General features: G+C 45.0%; 1 protein-coding gene and 1 long non-coding RNA gene across 6 annotated transcripts in view; one reads left to right on the plus strand and one right to left on the minus strand.

The window, feature by feature from the left end:
• RNF41 (ring finger protein 41) overlaps positions 1–17,902 on the plus strand; it is a 24,208-nt gene continuing 6,306 nt past the window's right edge. The window contains exons 1-4 of one of the 5 annotated variants that reach the window (XM_046659713.1): positions 1–118; positions 2,857–3,041; positions 13,596–13,708; positions 17,330–17,601. In XM_046659713.1, coding sequence (XP_046515669.1) covers positions 13,619–13,708; positions 17,330–17,601 — 362 coding nt within the window. In that variant the 5' untranslated portion in view covers positions 1–118; positions 2,857–3,041; positions 13,596–13,618. Of the gene's footprint in view, positions 119–193; positions 363–2,856; positions 3,042–13,593; positions 13,709–14,625; positions 14,862–17,329; positions 17,602–17,902 lie in introns of those variants that run through there. The other 4 variants (XM_046659705.1, XM_046659723.1, XM_046659733.1 and 1 more) reach the window with 4 other exon arrangements.
• The window catches only part of LOC124238633 (uncharacterized), a 7,432-nt gene continuing 869 nt past the window's right edge, over positions 11,340–17,902 (minus strand). The window contains exons 2-3 of the long non-coding RNA XR_006888347.1: positions 14,211–14,346; positions 11,340–12,068 (exon numbers count right to left, since the gene is read on the minus strand). This is a non-coding gene — a long non-coding RNA (uncharacterized LOC124238633). The remainder of the gene's footprint in view (positions 12,069–14,210; positions 14,347–17,902) is intronic.

A 17,902-nucleotide genomic window follows, 5' to 3' on the forward strand; every position in this document is an offset into this window, starting at 1 on the left:
GTTCTCCCTCCCAAATGGCTATACAGTCCTCTTTGGGACCATAAAGACTTCCGGCCTAGAGCGGAGGCCCGGCTAGCCCTCCTCCCTCCTCGTTGGCCGCTCGTGGCCTCTAGTCCAGGTCCGAGTTAAACAAAGAGGCGGGGTTTGGTGACGGCCTTCCGCCTGGTTGCGTAGCAGCGGTGGGCGGGGTAAACGATCCGCCTCACACGGCGACGAGTGGTCGGAACCTTCTTCCTTCTCCTTCCCCTTCCCCTTCCCCTCCCAAGAAAGGCTGGGACCCGGCACCGGGGCTATCCCGTGGCCGCTGCGGCCTCAGCTCCAGCCGGGCGGGGGTACGGAGAGGCCAGACCGCTTCCAGGGCGGTGCGTACTGCGCCTGCGCGGGCTCCCACCGAAAAGAGGGCGTGGGAGGGGAGGGGGCGATGTCCCAGGGGGATTGGGGTAGGGGTTCCAAATATTGGAGGTCAGGAGAAGGGATGGGAGTAAAGATGAAAAATTGAGGAAGGGAGAAGCAATAGGGAGGAGTCGGGAGGTGAGAGAGGGACGCTGGAGGGTGGGCTGTTGGAGATGTCCATTGGAGTAGGGGATCCTTAAGAAGTATGGGAGGGGGCCCGGGCTGGCTGGAGGACAGGGAGGAGGGGACCTGGGGGAACGACGTGGTGTTTAAATGGGCAATGATTGATGGGCTGGGAGGGGAGGAAGGGAACCTTCTGGGGGCCAGCGTGGGCAGGGGCGGCGGAACCTGAACCCCCGCCCTCGAAGCGCCATAGCTTGGCTCCTCTCCCATGCCTTGTCTTTGGCAGCCTTGTCTTCCTCCTCCATTCCTTCCCCCCTCCCCCCCCCCCCCCCACCCCTCCATGAAAGAATCTCACATTCCTTACATCCCTGCCCTGGGTTTGCCGCCAGGCCCTCTTCGCAGGCTTCACACACCGGAAAGCCTTCCCCAACCCGGGACTCAGCCGAAATTAAGTGGGGAGGAGGGAGCTGGAGAAGGAGCAGAAAGCTAAGAGGGGTGCCAATGTTTTGCCTGAGGGACTGACAGACATCTTCCCCGTTCAGAAACTGACTTCGTTCTACCCAATAGCAAATGTGGCTGTTAAGGAGATCCCTGAGCTACTGTTCTTGGGGACTGGGCTGTGATAGTGATAGTCTCATCTCTTCCTATACAGGTGGTTTTAGTGTCTGACAATAGGGCAAGAAGCTGATAGTATTGCTGGCTGATAGTTTTCCTCCAAGAAGAAATGGGGTAGACTAGTGGTAGGGAATCTGAGTGATGCAATAATGTTACTACCCTGTGTGTCCAGCCGACTTTGTGGTTGGGCCTAGTTCCCAGTAATTTAAAAGAAGGAACAAGCTTCTTTCAAGCATTTCCTTCCTGGCACTCAGGCCTCTAAATTTATTTTGCGTTCTGTTACTACAAATACGTTACCTGAGAATAGCTGTATTCAGAATGCTTTCACATTTACTGTGTCACTTGATTTTTCAGGACAACATATAAGGTAGATAAGGCAGGTATCATTTTCTCTACTTGACAGGTGAAGAAATGGAAAACTACAGAAGGGTGCCATGGCTTATTTAAAGTCATACCGTTGACAGAGCTGGGACTGGAACCCAAGTCTCCTGACTCCTGGTCCTTCTCTCAGTTGAAAAATCCTGTTTTGTTCTGGCCAAGGGAGCATTGAAGTAGGATTGGTTTTCTCAGCATGGGCAACTATTTGCTTTCTGAGTCTGGAACTTGTCTCTAGAAGAAGAATGAGCATAGCCAACAGCACAGCATTTCTTGAGGTACAGGTGCATATGCTAGGCTGTTGGGAAATAGGATATTGTCAAAATGGAAGAAGCATTATACTCTCCTCTGTGTTATGGACAGGAAAGATATCAACTTCCCCCTCACTCCCCAACCACAGGGAAAATGTGTCTGGCATTGCACCTTTATCTATCTGATTAGTTTAAAAATACCACCCTAAACATGTGGCTAACGAGCATAGTAAACTAATGAGCATGTGTACCAGACTCAGAAGATGAAATGGTCTCTGTTTTATGTATGAAAATCATCATCATCCTATTCCTTCCTAACATAGCCCTTAATCTATTGATAGACGTGTGATGGTGAGGAAGGGAGTTTGAATAATGTGCTGTTCCCCTCTAGAATGTTGGCTAGATCTCTCAGCACCCTTCATCTGAAGCCTTGTCTCTCTCTACTTGGTTCCATCCTTTTAGTAATGAGTCTGGTCAGCCAAATCATACTGCTACCTCTAGTCTTCCTAGTCGCCCACCCAGCAATCATCACCTGATTCACTGCCTCTTCATTTTTTTAAAAAGCCTGATCTCGGGAATATTTCCTCACTTGATAAGTAGAATTGCACCTTTACCAACATTCTTGAGTTTTCCAGATGAAATAATATTTTCCAGTTGGACTCTACAAATCCTTTTAAATGAAATAATTTATGTGAAAGCATCGTACTGTGCATGTAGGTGTCATGCACCTCTGCATTGTATACATTTGTACAGATCTCTGCATTCCACAGATGTGGAATCATTGACATTACTTATAGTTGTGTGCACTGAATTAAAGAATCTTTTTCTATCTCAAACAATTCCTCTTCTCTGCCTTTCTTCTTGTCCCTTTCTCTCCCCCCCTCAGCTGTGTTTGAATCTCCTGGGCCATGTGTGTGATTCCTTAGCAGTGATCTTACTCCTTGGAGGGTAGTCCTGTATGCCTAGCCCTGAAACCTGTAGTCCTTAATGGACGACTCATCCTCCTCAACCGACCGCCCGATCCAAGTCTGTCCAGTCTCTCTGCCAAGTGGAGGTAGTTCCCCTGACTCACCTTTTTCTTCCTTCTTCCTATTAATAGAGTGCTCCTGATTGTGACATCACATCCATCCCCTTGGCGATGGAGCTTGTCACTAGGAAGGAAGACTCAGTCGGAGAATAGCCAACAAGATGGGTTACTGGGAGCGTCTCCTGAGTGGCACTGAGTGGAGGCATCAGGGGGTTGGAGCCTTGTGAACAGGGAACCTGCCCCCCAACACTTGGAAGGTAAAGAGCCTTGAATCAGAATCCCATTCCAGGCTTCAACCCTTTTCTCTGCTAATCTGGGTTCCTTCTGCTCTTGAAAACCTGATTCTTAAAACTCTTTTCTGCATAAAGCTTTCCGTGATTAACACTCATCAGTCTGTTCTTCTTTGCATATTTATGTCTTACATTAACTATTAACTTTTACTTGTTGGTAAATTGCTTAGTAAATTTTATGTCTTTTTATGTGTCTTATATCCTGTATACTCACTCATTGGGCTCAAGCCTACACCTTAGTTTGAGGACAAGGATCATGTTTTCTGTTTGTTTTACATGTCTCTCCTGGCAAGAGGGGTATGTATATAGGATGAAGATGAGGTTTGGGGTAACCACACAACAGTGCTTGGAGCTGCTGACCAAGCGGGAGGTCCTTGTTGGCCTTTGAGGCCTGGTTGGCTCACTTTAGGTGTTAGATGAGTTCTTGAAGAATTGTGTGCCCTCTGGATTCTTTTGTAAATTGAACCAGTTGAAATGTACTAAAGAAGCCTAACTTTAAAATTCCCTGTGGTAAATCCAGTATGGACCACAGCATTCCAGAATTAAACGGAAGCTTAGAGGCAGTGTAGCCCACCCTCTCGTCTCACAAGTGAGGAAACTGAGTTCCTAAGAGGGAGAGTGACTTCGGTTCAGGTATTCTACTGCTTAAATAAAAAAGACCACTTCCACGGCTGGCCCTGTGGCCAAGTGGTTAAGTTCACGTGCTCTACTGTGGCAGCCCAGGGTTTCGCTGGTTCGGATCCTGGGTGCAGCCTTGGCACCGCTCATCAGGCCACGCTGAGGCGGCATCCCACATGTCACAACTAGAAGGACCCATAACTAAAATATGCAACTATGTACCAGGGGGATTTGGGGCGATAACGGCAGGAAAAAAAAAAAGACCACTTCCTTTCACTTAAAAAATCAAGCAAGTTGCCTAAAGAGAGCAAGGTCAGTTAGTGGAAAAGCCAAAGACCCTTTCATAACATCATTACCCCCTAGTTTACCTATTTTTGTTTTATGTGCTGAATCTTAGAATCCTGGAACTTGTGGGGCACCTTAGAACTTACGTAGTCCAGGATGCTTCATTTCATGTGGAGAAGGGAGCTGAGGCCCAGAGAGGTTAGGTAACTTGTCGAAGGTCACATATTTGGTGAGTAATAGAGCTAGAACTAGGACTCAGGTTTCTGGATTCTTGACTCAGTTTTCTTTTTTCCCAGACCTGTTCCTTCACTGGGGGACAGGGAAATATGACGAAATGTTTTAGGGACACCTGTGAGACCTTTGACCAACTGATTTCTTCACTAGGTTGAAGTTCCCAGGAGTCGCTTTCCCCTGGGAGGTTATGGGGCCCTTTCCCTGTGTGCCTGGTGGTTGTAGTACTGGGGCTGGAGTGTCCTCAGCCCTCTGTACCTCTGTGTGGTCAGGGCGTGGAGGGGAGGGAATTGGTGGAAGGGTGACTACAGGCACACATAGCTGGCTTTTACCCTTATGCTCTTGCCAAGAATTGAGACAGCATACCCAGCTACCCTAAAATTAAATGATGAGTTGGGGCAGCTTCTCTAATGTTTCTCTTCGTGTGTGTGTGTGTGTATGCATGGATGTGTGTGTGAATGCATGATTCGCACATCTCTACATGGATCCAAGAAACCCTGAGTAAGTGAGGATAAATGTTCAGGCTCCTCAGGAACAATCTATTTTGAATTCCTGGCGCTCTCTTCGGGGAGGACCAGGGAAACAACAGCAGCAGTAAGTTAAAGGGGACAGGAAGGGGTCTGCTAAAGCGCTTGCATTTTTATAATGACGCTGCCCAGGAATGGAGGGAGAGACGCTGGTGTAGCAGTGAGGAAGTAAGGTGACGTAAGGACCTGGCGTGGTTCTGGCCTGCAGAGTGGGAATGCAGTTTTCAGTTTGGGTTCAGGATGTTCAAATCAGGAAGGCTGGCAGAACTCCTAAACCCTGAAGGGCCACTTCTCTGCTACTTTAGTTCAGCGCCCCAACCTGAGTGAAACCTTCCAAGCCCTTTTCCTCTACCACAGCTCAAGGAGAATATTCAGGAAACTGTGCTTCCAGTGGCTGTGGTCACTGGCTGTGACTCTTGAGGTGAGGTCCCTGTGGTTTCAGTTCTATTAAGGCTTCTGCCGCCAGGGCAGTGAGCAGCTGAGTTCTTGTGAGGCATCCCCCTTGGAATGACAACCTGCCCTTCTGACAGCCCCACAGCAGTGCTGAGTCCCAGAGAGTAGGACTAGTCGAGGAACCTGGCCTGTCGGCTTGACTGTCTGCCTAGGGGCAGGGCAAGGCAGAACAAGGAGCTGGCTTCCAAGGGTGTATATAACCATGGCAATATTTGTTTCCCAAAGATAACTAATAGAGAATACCCTAGTCAGATCAGAAATCTAAGTTTCCCCTTAACTCTGGAGGCTGCTCCCCTGAAGCGATGCAGTTGTAGAAGGGGATAAAGAGGAGACTCTAAGCAGACAAAAGGAGAGTTCGATTTGGAGATGCCCAGCATCTCTGCAGAGTTTTGCAAACCGTAACTTTATGGTGGGAACCTTGCAGCTCTTAACCCTGGCTGGTGGCTTCCCACCCCTCTGGCCATCTCTGCACTAACTGAGGCAAGTTCTCTGCTGTTTATTTTGGGGATGTGGGATCTCCTGAGACATTGATAAGCTTTCAGAATTTGTATTTCTCTTTAAGACAACATTGTTAGCGTTGGTTTAAAATGAAAGTGCAGTGAGGCACAGTACAAACTCTAGGCCTGTGTCTGCACTGCCCCATAGCAATAAGGGAGAAAAGGGCAATGCTATTTTAGTTTTCGCCTCTTGCTCTAAGGATAACTGATTTTTTAAAAATTTAAATCTTGCAGAAATATATAACCTAGATCAAAAGTTCAATCCCAGCATCCAGATTTTAAAAATGTGTATACTACATATGTTACTTTTTATTTTTTAAATTGTCCTTATAAAAATGGCACCATACTACACTATTTTGGCAACTTGCGTTTTTCAGTTTGGGAGGCAGTTTTGCACAGTGGTGAAAGCACGGGCCCTGGAGCCCAGTCTGTCTGGGTTTGAATCTGGCTCCACCACCTGTTGGCTGTATGACTTTGGACAAGCTTTTTAACCATCGTGCATCTGTCACTCATCTGAAAATTTTGGATAATGACAGTCCCAACCTCATAGAGTCACTCATAGAGTTGTAATTAGATGAGTTAATATACGAGAAATGCGTAGAATAGTGCCTGGCATATAGTAATGCTCAATAAATGTTGACCTTATTATTATTTAATTGTGTAAGTAAAACATGATCATTGTAGAAAAAGTAGGGAAAACCAATAAAGCAAAACTGTGAGTGAAATTAAAAGTACTAAAAGTCTACACCTAGAGATAGCTTCCGTAAGATATATCTTTCCAGATGTTTCCAGTATATGTACACACATAAATATAAATTTACTTTTTAAACAAAAATGGCACTAGAGCATATATATGTATAAATATATTCCTTTATTATATAAGTAATAAATATTTTTAAATAAATTATTATTAATAAGAAATAAATATATCTAAGTCATATTAATGCTATATGATATTCTATTTTATGGATGTAAGAAATTCTACTGGATATTTGTGGTATTTCTGATTTTTTTAATTATGAACAATGCTTAGATAAACAACCTAGTGTATTGTTTTGACATCCTTGCGTAATTATTTCCTTAGGCTAAGATCCTGGAAGTAGGATTGCTAGGTAAAAGGGCATATACTTTTTTTAGTACATTTACTTTTTTTTTTGTGATTCAATTTGATCAACTTTTTTTTGCGAGTACATTTTTTCCAGACTTTGTTCTAGAATACATGTTAAATTGTATGTCATTGACATGTATAATATATGACACATTAAGTGAATATTTTAGCCATGTTTTTTGTTTTAACCTTAATGGCAATTTCCTATGCATTCTTCTGGAGCTCCACACATATGTAAGCGTATACACATACATGTTGATTTTTGCATTCATGGTGGCATATTTTATATACACTATTCTATACCTTAGTTTCTTTCTCTTAATTTATCTTGCAAGTCTTTTCATACCTGGTGCATTTTAAAGGCAGCAGTGATTTTTTTTTCCTCTCATTAATTTTATAGTTACTGTAGAGAACCCAAATTACAATTTGTTTATTTACTCGAGGTCGATATTGTAAAGTCAGCAGTTCAGTAGATGAATGAAGGATATTTGGGAATATTTTTGCTATTAGGTAGACGCTATCTCAGCTCCTCTTCTTAACTTTGTCTCCTGCCCCTCCCCCTTCCTCCCAGCCCTGTGTGTGTCTGGATGGCAAGAGTGGCACTAGCTGTTATCCAGAACAGCATTAACCAATGTCCATTGCGTTAATTGCAGTAGATAGGAAAGGTGGTAATAGTCCCATTGTATCTATATTGGTCAGTCCGCCTGTGGAGCTCTGGGTACCTGTTTTAGAGGGACTTAGGCATTCTAGAATGCCATGAGAGAAGTGGGTCTGGGCTAGATATTTCTCATCTGTGCTATTGCTACACCCTGTCTTGACCTTTCCCAGGAGTGTCTAAGCACAAGGTGACTGACTATTGGCTGCCCTGGAGGGGATTCCTGTCCTGGGAACTTAAATCAAATGGTCTCTTATGGTCCATTCTAACTCTAAAGGTAAAAGTATGACTATCTTAACCAGGTCAATGGGAAAAACTTCTGGGTATGATCAAATTCAGTAACTTTTTATTCCTGTCCTTCAAAAGTAAAAGCATTCCTGTATTTTTAATTCTTAAGTAATTTCTAAATTTTAAAAAATTTATTCTTTCCCTATTTGTGGAAGACGGTTTAAAGTTGAATTATGACCTTAAAAAAGTGTATACTTGGGCCAGCCCTGTGGCCGAGTGGTTAAGTTCTGGTGCTCCGCGTCAGTGGCCTAGGGTTTCGTCAGTTCGGATCCTGGGCATGGACATGGCAGTGCTCATTAGGCCATGCTGAGGCGGCATCCCACATAGCACAACCAGAGGCACTCACAACGAGAATATGCAACTGTGTACTTGGGGGCTTTGGGGAGAAGAAGAAGGAAAAAAAAAACATTGGCAGCAAATGTTAGCTCAGCTGCCAATCTTCAAAAAAAAAAAAAAACTATACTCACTAAAATTTTTGGTAATTAAAAATAGAAGCTGGGGCTGGCTGGTGCTGCAGGGGTTAAGTTTGCACATTCTGCTTTGGTGGCCCGGGGTTCACTGGTTCGAATCCTGGGTGCAGACCTACGCACCACTTGTTGGGCTGTGCTGTGGCAGACGTCCCACAAGTGAGGTGGAGGAAGATGGGCACGGATGTTAGCTCAGGGCCAGTCTTCCTCAGCACAAAAGAGGAGGATTGGCAGCAGATGTTAGCTCAAGGCTAATCTTCCCCCCCAAAAAAAGAAGAAAAACATTATCCTTAGTGCTACACCCAAATAAAACCACTGTTAACATTTTGATATTTCTTTCTGCTCTCTTTTTATGTATGGATTATTTATAAATATATGTTTTTAAACAGATCTTTGTTCAATTTTGTGTCCTACTCTTTTCACCTATTATTATATCATGTTATTGCATATTCCTCATAAACATTATTTAAAATATATTACTCCATCAAATGGGCTTACATTACCATAATCACTTAACTGTACCTCTACTGTTCATTTAAATGAATGTGTTTGTCAGATTTTTGAAAGTTTACTGCTATGATTTTTTTTTAAAGATTTTATTTTTCCTTCTTCTTCCCAAAGCCCCCCAGTACTTAGGTGTATATTTTAGTTGTGGGTCCTTCTAGTTGTGGCACATGGGACGCTGTCTCAGCATGGCCTGATGAATGGTGATAGGTCCGTACCCAGGATTTGAACCAGTGAAACCCTGGGCCGCCCAAGCAGAGCGCGCGAACTTAACCACTCGGCCAGGAGGCCAGCCCCAGTATGATCTTTGAAAACCTATCTGGACCTCTCTGTATGCAATTCTTCCTTCCTGCTTTGAAGGTGTGTCTCTTCCTGTTTAACACAATTCCAGATCTCCCGACCAGATTCTCTCCTGTCTTTATCTCTTCCTCGTCACTAGTGCTTTCCTCTCAGCACATAAACAAGCTCAAGCCTTTCTCATCGTAAGGAAAAACACCCCCACACAACTCACTCCCTCAACTTCCTGGCCTCCTCTGGTCTCTTCCTGTCCTCCTCCTCTCCCCTTCCCTTCCTTTGAAATCAAGCTTTTGACAGACTTATCTTCAGTCCTTGTCTCTCGTTCACTCTGAACCACTGCAGTCTGGCTTCCACTTCCAATGCTGCGCTAAAAGTGCTTTCCATAGTGCCACCCAAGTCCTTGGAACCACTCTCTACTGTGGTAGCCACAGTCCCACATCCTGGCGACTTTTGTTTTTTTTTATCTGACTTGTCTGTTTCCAGCTCTTGACACTTCTTTTCCTTCCTCTAAGCACTCCACTTCCTTTTCTTTCTATTGTGGTAAAACCCAACACAAAACTTACCATCTTAACCATTTTTGAGTGTACAATTCAGCATTTTTAAGAATACGACACTGTGTGAAACAGATCTCCAGAACTTTTTCATCTTGCAAAAGCGAAACTGCCCCCCGCCACCCCCCAACTTCCTTGACTTTTGTGAGCCTCTTCTCTCCAGAGTTTTCTCTTATCTCTGGCCAACGTTTCTCAATCCTTTTTTGCAGGTTCCTTTTTTTTTTTAATGTCATTGTTAAAGTATTCTCATGCACTGTTGGTGGTAGTGTAAATTGAAAAGGGCTTTCTAGAAGATGGTATGGTAGTATCTAGGAAAATAAATAGTAGGCACACCATTCAACCCAGCAAGTCCACCTCTAGGTATCTAGGAGAGAGATTTGTTCTTGAGCTCAAAAAAATCATATTACAAGGGTGTTAATTGCAGCAGGATTTGTTTTAGGGGATAAGTTGGCAACCGGGCAAACTTCAGTCATGAGGGCAATGACAAAATACACTGTAATCAAGGTTTAGCCTGGTGGACTGGAAATTCTTACCAGTATAATATAAACTACATGAGAGCTGGGACCTTGTCTGTATTGCTCATGTGTGAATCTGTTATAGCAAAGGGCATCCCCATCACTTATCTCATAGGACTAGATTTTGTTAGGCTTACTGATGTATAAATGGTACTCAGTAAAAGTTTATTAAATAAATGTATGTAGGTTGTTTTACAGTAAGGTTTTTCACTAAACTTTTAAAAACCAGGTTTGGAGATTAAAGGAAAAAACCATGGCTCTTAGTTTATCCTTCCTTCTCCAGATTTCTGAGGCTAATATGCTATTTCTTTGCTATTGTATGAGCCAGGATTCTTTTGGTGGTAAGGGACAGAAAGCCAACTCAAAGTAGCTTAAGCACAAAGAGGATACTTGGGTGACTCACAGAAACCAGAGCTAGGAAGGCACCTGGGCCTAGGGAACGCACCAGCTACCCTGAAGCCTCAGGAGTCTTTCCAGCCCCTATCCTGGCCTTTCTTGCTGCATCTATTTCAGTCTTTTCTTTCCCTCTGTAGATTTCTGTCTTCCTCAGTCCACATGACAGCCAGAGAAGGACCAACTCACTTTCTTGGTGCCAAGCTCAAATTCTTAGGGTAGGATCCATTGGCCCCACTTGGATCTCATGCTCACCCTTGGCCCAAACAGCTGTAGTCTAGGGTAAGGTCTCATAGTTCTAGGGAGGCACCTCCCACTGGAGCCGAATGGATGAAAGGGAGTATAATTCCTAGAGTATGGCTACTGGGTGAATGATACCATGGTTATCCACTGCGGCTCTCAGTGGTCGAGGTACACAGAATGAAGACACTGTGGGGGCCAGCCTGTGGCTGAGTGGCTAAATTCACATGCTGCACTTCAGTGGCCCCAGGTTTTACCAGTTTGGATCCTGGGCGCAGACCTAGCACGCTCTTGTCAGGCCATGCTGAGGCAGTGTCCCACATAGCAGAGCCAGGGGGACCTACAGCTAGAATACACAACTATGTACTGGGGGAATTCAGGGAGAAGAAGGAAAAAAAAAAAGTAAGATTGGCAACAGATGTTAGGTCAGGTGCCAATCTTAAAGAAGACACTGTGGCTGCTCTTGCTCTCTTACCACCATTTCATTGTTCAGCTCAGTGAGTTGCAACGAGGAGAATCACAAGAGCCTTATTTCTGGGCTTTACGTTTCACTTTATTATGTCTTTAATGTCATCGTTCATGTACTTACCCTAATCCATCACTGTTTAAAGCTTGATTATTCAAGGGAATTACATCCTTTGCTTCTATTTTTTTCTGTTATGTAGCCTAGGAACAGAAGGTCTAAGGTCTGAAGGGAGACAAATATATGATACATGCCCCACTCCCAGCCCCATTTTATAGGAGAGAGCCAGGCCAAGGTGGTTTACAGTGATGGTTTCAGAGGGATTGTTAGTAAGCCCAAGGCCCTCAACTATAGGCCCTAGATGGAGTTTATAGAGAAGTGGTGGTGATGGAGGTCAGTGTAATTGTAGCAGTGACCCGGGCTATCATTGTTCCAATATGAAATGGGTAAAGAAAGATAAGTGGTTCCAGTGGGGGCCTTGTGATTTCTTGTATCCATTAGCTTTGTGTATTAATCAGAGTTTTATCAGTTGAAAGAAACAAAAACCCGGCTTAAACCAGCCTGAACATAATAGAGAATTTATTGGTTCACGTAACTGATTTGAAAGGTGATTGTGGCTTCAGGCATGGCTGAATCCGGAACCTCAAATGATCTCATCTGAATTCAGTCTCTCAGGTCTACTTTCTTCATTATTGGCTTCATTCTGTAAGCAGGCTATCCTCGTCAATGGCAGAGAGAGTCACCAGCCACTCTGGGTTGTACATCCTACCAGCTATGCAACTCCCGGGGAAAGAGCGCACCTTGAGAGCTCCAGTAGAAGTCCCAGACATCACTCTCACTGTCCTGGGCTGGGTCACATGCCCAATAGGAACCAGGATATGATTCCTAAGAGAAAACTGGTGCTATTAACAGAAAATGGGATGTTAGGGAGGCAGAAAGTAGATGTTCACTATACCCTGGTTGCTGGGAAGCTCCCAGTTAAAGCAACATTTAAACACACCAAACATTTTATTGATTTGTAAGGAACTGTGCTTGGTGCTACACTGTATGCAGAACAGGAGTTTCTGCTCTTAAGGAATTTGTGATCAAGTAGTAGAAATTAGAGGCATACATAAATAATGGTTACTATCATGTACTGAGTGCCTACTGTGTGCCAGCAGGCACTATGCTAAATGTTTTATATGCATTATCTCTTTGAGAACAACTCTGAAAGTCACTTCATTATTATTTATACCCATTTTATCTATTTAAAAAAATGCAGGCTTAGGAAGTTTGTGTCGCCTATCCAAGGTCACACAGCTAACGAGTAGTAGAACTGGGGATGAATCTAGGTGATTTTGACTTAATCCAGTGCTGTACTTTAGCTTGCACTTGACCTGTCAAGGCCTCTCTGCATCCCATTCCCTCCTCCCCTTTTAAATTGGACAGCCTGATTCTAAAGTCCCGAGAATATCGGGTTGACTCAGCTTATCTTGTCTAGGACATCACAGTTGATGGCTGATCTGTGGATTGGCTGTCTGCGTATCAGGTGCCCATCCTTGGTCCAATTAGCCCAGTGGTCAAATATCTACAGGGGAGTTTCAGTCACTGTTCAGTGACCTCTTCTTTGGGTTTGACCCTTAGGATCCCAAAGAAGGAGCATGGCAGCCTCGCTGCTCTTTGAGTCCTTGCTCTCCTGAACCTCCTTTCTTCTTTATCCCCATCGCCACCACCTAAGTTCAGACTCCCACCATCTCTCTCCTGCCTAGCTGTTCTTCCTGTCTCTAGTCTCACCCCTATTGACAGAGTGATTCTAAAAGGGAACTTCAATCACGTCATTCCTTTTAAGTCTCTTGGCTTCCCATGGCCTTCTGGATAAAGTCCAAACTCTGTACCTAAGACTTCTCAGGGCCTGGCCCTTGCTGGCCTCTCCAGCCTCGTGTCTTGACACTCCCTCCCTTGCACTCTTCAGGTCAGCCTTTTTCTGAACCACATAGTTCCCCGAACCCATCATATGCCCTCTTACTTCTGGCTTTTGAATGTGCTGTTTCATGTGCCTAGAACCCTAATACCCCACCCTGCCCCCTCCCCAGCACCTAGCTAACTTTTGCTTGTCCTGTTGGTGACACCTAGTCCTGGAAAATTTCTCAAAATCACCCTTTCCTTTCCACCTGGGTTGGGTATCCACATCTCTTGCCTTCATGAGGTCCTGTGCTTACTCTGTCAAAGCATTTATCACTTCCTATTCTAAATGTATGCTTATGTAATGTCTCCTCCCATTAGAATTAAGTTTCTTCAGTCAGCTTTTTTCCCCCAAATGACTGGCACATAGTAGGCTCTCAGTAAATAATTGTTGGACAAATGAGTGGATCTTGGCAATGAGTTCAAGTTGGCACATATTTGTAGGCTTCTTTTGAACTGGCCTCTTTTTCCTCTGTTGTTCCTTCCAGGACCTGGGTTTCAGTGATGAGACATGGGGTATGATGTAACCCGTTTCCAGGGGGATGTTGACGAAGACCTTATCTGTCCTATTTGCAGTGGAGTCTTGGAGGAGCCAGTCCAGGTGAGTCGGTCTGATGGCAGGTTTAGTGGTGCAATAGACAGCAGTGGAGCTCATAGAAAATATTCTTAGGTAATGGGACCAATGGGGAAGTCGCTGTGTTCTGCCCCCTCCCCCAAAAACACAGACACACAGACACACAAGAGGTTTGGTACAGAGGAACATTGGTGGCTACAAGAGGAGAGGGCCTTCCAGAGTCTGTCTAGAGTGGATGCCACAGAAGTCCAGTGCTGCTTATTTTCTTCTGAGGTTGCTCTAAGGTTCTTCTGCTATAAGATGGTCAGCTGTTTCCATCTTCTGACAGTAGCTCGGGAACTTCCTTTCCTCTGTAGGGGCTCTGACTGGGTTCCATCTTCCTACCCATGATCGAACTTCTAGACTCTCCTGATAAGTTCTCTCTGCATTTGATGATGTAGTGTTTCGTGTGGTCAGCCAGTCTCCCTGGCGGCCTCTTCTGCCTGCCTACTGTCTAACAAATAGAAAGGGGGAAACTGTATGTACTGACCTGTTTTCTTCCTGTGATTTATTGGAAAAACCAGTTTTTGATGCAGCCATGTACTCTGCATTTTGATATGAAAGCTGCCACCTTCAATAGGTCATTTCTCTACCAGCCTTGCCAGACCAGAGTCAGTTGTATTTTCCTAGGGCAAGTAAGAGGAGAAGCTCATGATTAACAGGCAAGTATAATGAATGAGATGAATTCTTAACAGTTGTATTCATGGGACATCATCCTGCATGGTCCTTATGTCCTGTACTCCATAAATAGCCAGTTAATCCTCTGCCACTTCTGGCTAGCTAGAGATAATCCCATTTTTCAAAGCAGGACACTAGTCAGTGAGGTCTCATGGCCCTTCCTCTACTCGCTGCTTATACACCTCCCAGGGACTCCACCTGATCCTTTGAGTTTATTCTTACTCTAGTTTTCAACCACCCAAAGGAGCACAGATGCCTGAGCTGAATGAAAACCAGACTGCATTCCCATGGCAGCTAGCCCTGGATTGATGTGCTGTCTAGGCCTTTGCAACCTACTGCCATAAGAAGCAGATCGGCTGGGTATGGAGCAAGCTATCCTGGTGGTGTCAAGAGGTCATAGGGCGTGTCAGTTCCCTCCCCACCCTAGCAGGGCCTTGTCTGTTTTCTGGCACTGTCATTTGAGGTGAGTCACGTGTGAAGTCAGACTAACTCAGAAGCTGCCACCCCCCACCTCCCCGCCAGGGTTTACCTTCTGAGGAGCAGGCCAGGCAGACCTGTGGTGCCAGGTTACCAGGCACATTTCCAAGGGTAGAAGGCCTCTGCTAGGGGTACTGATTTTCCTACATCATATTTATTTATTTTTTGAATAGGTAATAAATTCATATGGTTCAGAAATCAAAACAGTATAAAAAGGTATACAGTGAGAACTCACTTACTTGTCCTAGTCCAACTAATACTGCATAGATAACTATTAGTTTATTTGGTATCCTTCCAGTGTGTATGTGGGCAGATAAAAGCAAGTATGAATATATATAGACAGACAGATATTTGCCCACCTTTCTTATACAGAGGGTAGCACATTCTGTATATTTCTGCAGGGGTGGCAGGTTTAGATCAAGTGGTCACAAAAGAGGTGACAGTTGAGCTGAGATCTGAATGATAAGGGGCCATTCATGCTAAGATTTAGAGGAAGAGCCTTTCAGGCAAAGAGGAGCAGCAAAAGCAAAGGTCCTGAGGCAGGAATGAGCTGGGTGTGGACAAGGAACAGAAAGAAAGCCAAAATGGCCTGAGCACAGTGCTGGGAGCATGGTGTGAGGTGAGGAGAGGTCAGAGGCCCTGGGCCAGATCAAGCAGAATTTTACAGTTCCTGAGTAGGAGTTTGGATTATTTTTAGTATGATGGGAGGCCACTGGAAAGTTTTAAGCAGGGGAGTGATATGGTCTAGTTAGCACTTTTAAATAATCACTCTGGCTGCTGACTGTAGAATGGATTGTAAAGGGGCAAGGCAGATGTAGGGAGACCACTTAGAGACATATTTAACAATATAGGTGAGAGATGGTAGCTTGCACTGGGTCATTGTCGGAATAGGTGGGGAAAAGTGAACAAATTTTGGATTTTTTTGGACACAGAGTCTGTAAGATTTTAAAAAGAATCAAATATGTCTTTGAGTGAAAAATAAAAATCTACTGACAGTTGGATTAGTGATATTGAGAATGACTTCTTTCCTTACAAAACCTTTCTATGTTTCAGTCTTTGGTGTCTGTGAGCATCTTGAAGGCAGAATCTGTTTTATTTTGTTGGTTTTTTTTGAGGAAGATTAGTCCTGAGCTAACATCTGCTGCCAATCCTCCTCTTTTTGCTGAGGAAGCCTGGCCCTGAGCTAACATCCATGCCCATCTTCCTCTACTTTATATGTGGGACACCTGCCACAGCATGGCTTCCCAAGCGGTGCCACGTCCACACCCAGGATTGGAACCAGTGAACCCTGGGCCACCAAAGCAGAACGTGTGAACTTAATCACTGTGCCACCGGGCCAGCCCCAGAATCTGTCTTTTTTTATCTTAAGTACCTGGGAGAGTGTTTGAGACACAGCACTCTAGTCATTCATTCGTCACCATCTACTAAGCACCTGCTGTGTTTGTCCTGTCCTGGAGGCCAGGAACCCTCTCACTTTGAAGGATTACTTTTAGAGGTTACCTGAGTTAGCAAAGAAGTAGGCTGAAATATGATCTTTGTGAAACTGAAAAGAATGTGATTCTACAAAAAACCAGCCCTGTTTTGGAGGCTGGGCCTGGCCACTGGGCCTCAGGGCAATGCCTCAGGTCAGCCCTCATCAGTAAGAACTTGGGCCCACAGAGAGGACTCCTAACCTCTCCCCAGGAGTTCCAGGCTTTTGTTTTGTTTTGCTTTTTTTTTTTTTTTTCAGGAAGATTAGCCCTGAGCTAACATCTGCTGCCAATCCTCCTCTTTTTTGCTGAGGAAGATTGGCCCTGAGCTACATCTGTGCCCATCTTCCTCTACTTTATATATGGGACGCCTACCACAGCATGGCTTGCCAAGCGGTGCCATGTCCACATCTGGGATCCGAACCAGCGAACCCCGGGCCACCTGAACGGAACGTGCGCACTTAACCACTGCGCCACCAGCCAGCCCCGGTTTTGCTTTCTTACACTGAACTTTTGCCAGTAAATCTCTGTCCCCACTCCTCTCTACTCATCCTTCAAGACCCATATCAAATTCTGTCCTCTCCATAAATACCTGCCCTGATTGACCTCGCCTGGAAAGATGTCACCCTCCTCTGGGATTCTTTGGCAGTTATTGTGTATGCAATCCAGTTGGTAATTAATAATTCACTGCTTTGTGTCATCTCTCCTATTGTCCTAGAATATTATTTGTATCTTATTGTTATATAACTTTTTACTTGTTTGTCTTATGTCACAATCCGTTTGGAATCTCGAGCACAGGACACATATCTGAAGCCTGTCCCCCACAGTGACTTGCCCACGGTACATCTGTACTTTGCCATGACCCCAGGGACATCTGGTCATGGAAGCCGCTCAAGAGCTTGATTGGTTTTGTGGCATTATCCAGTCCAGGCTCTCAGCACCTGCTAATTCTCTTGTGCCCCTTTTGTCCTACTCTCCCTTCTAGGCACCTCATTGCGAGCATGCTTTCTGCAACGCCTGCATCACCCAGTGGTTCTCTCAGCAGCAGACGTGTCCAGTGGACCGTAGTGTTGTGACGGTTGCACACCTGCGCCCAGTACCTCGGATCATGCGGAACATGTTGTCAAAGCTGCAGATTGCCTGCGATAACGCTGTGTTTGGCTGCAGTGCTGTTGTCCGGCTTGACAACCTCATGTCTCACCTCAGCGACTGTGAGCACAACCCAAAACGGCCTGTGACCTGTGAACAGGGCTGCGGGTGAGATTCCGGCCTTCCCATTTATACCCCGTCCCTGATCCCCTGCTCACTAGCTGACGTCTCCTGGGCATGTAGGCAAGGAGTGTGCTTGGCCTCCCTGGCTCGCTGCCTCAAGACCTCACTTTTTCGTGCTGCTTTTCCAGCTCTGATCCTTTTGCTCTTGCTTTAGTAAAAGAAGGGGGACAGTGATTTGACAGTTTGTGTGATAACACTGAAAACTGGTTTACTTTATCTTTCCTCTCGGTCCAGGACACTTTCTCTTTGTCACATTAACTGCTCTAATTTCCAGCCTTCTCATATT

Source organism: Equus quagga, chromosome 1, assembly GCF_021613505.1.
Source record: "Equus quagga isolate Etosha38 chromosome 1, UCLA_HA_Equagga_1.0, whole genome shotgun sequence".
NCBI classification, from domain to species: Eukaryota; Metazoa; Chordata; class Mammalia; order Perissodactyla; family Equidae; genus Equus; species Equus quagga.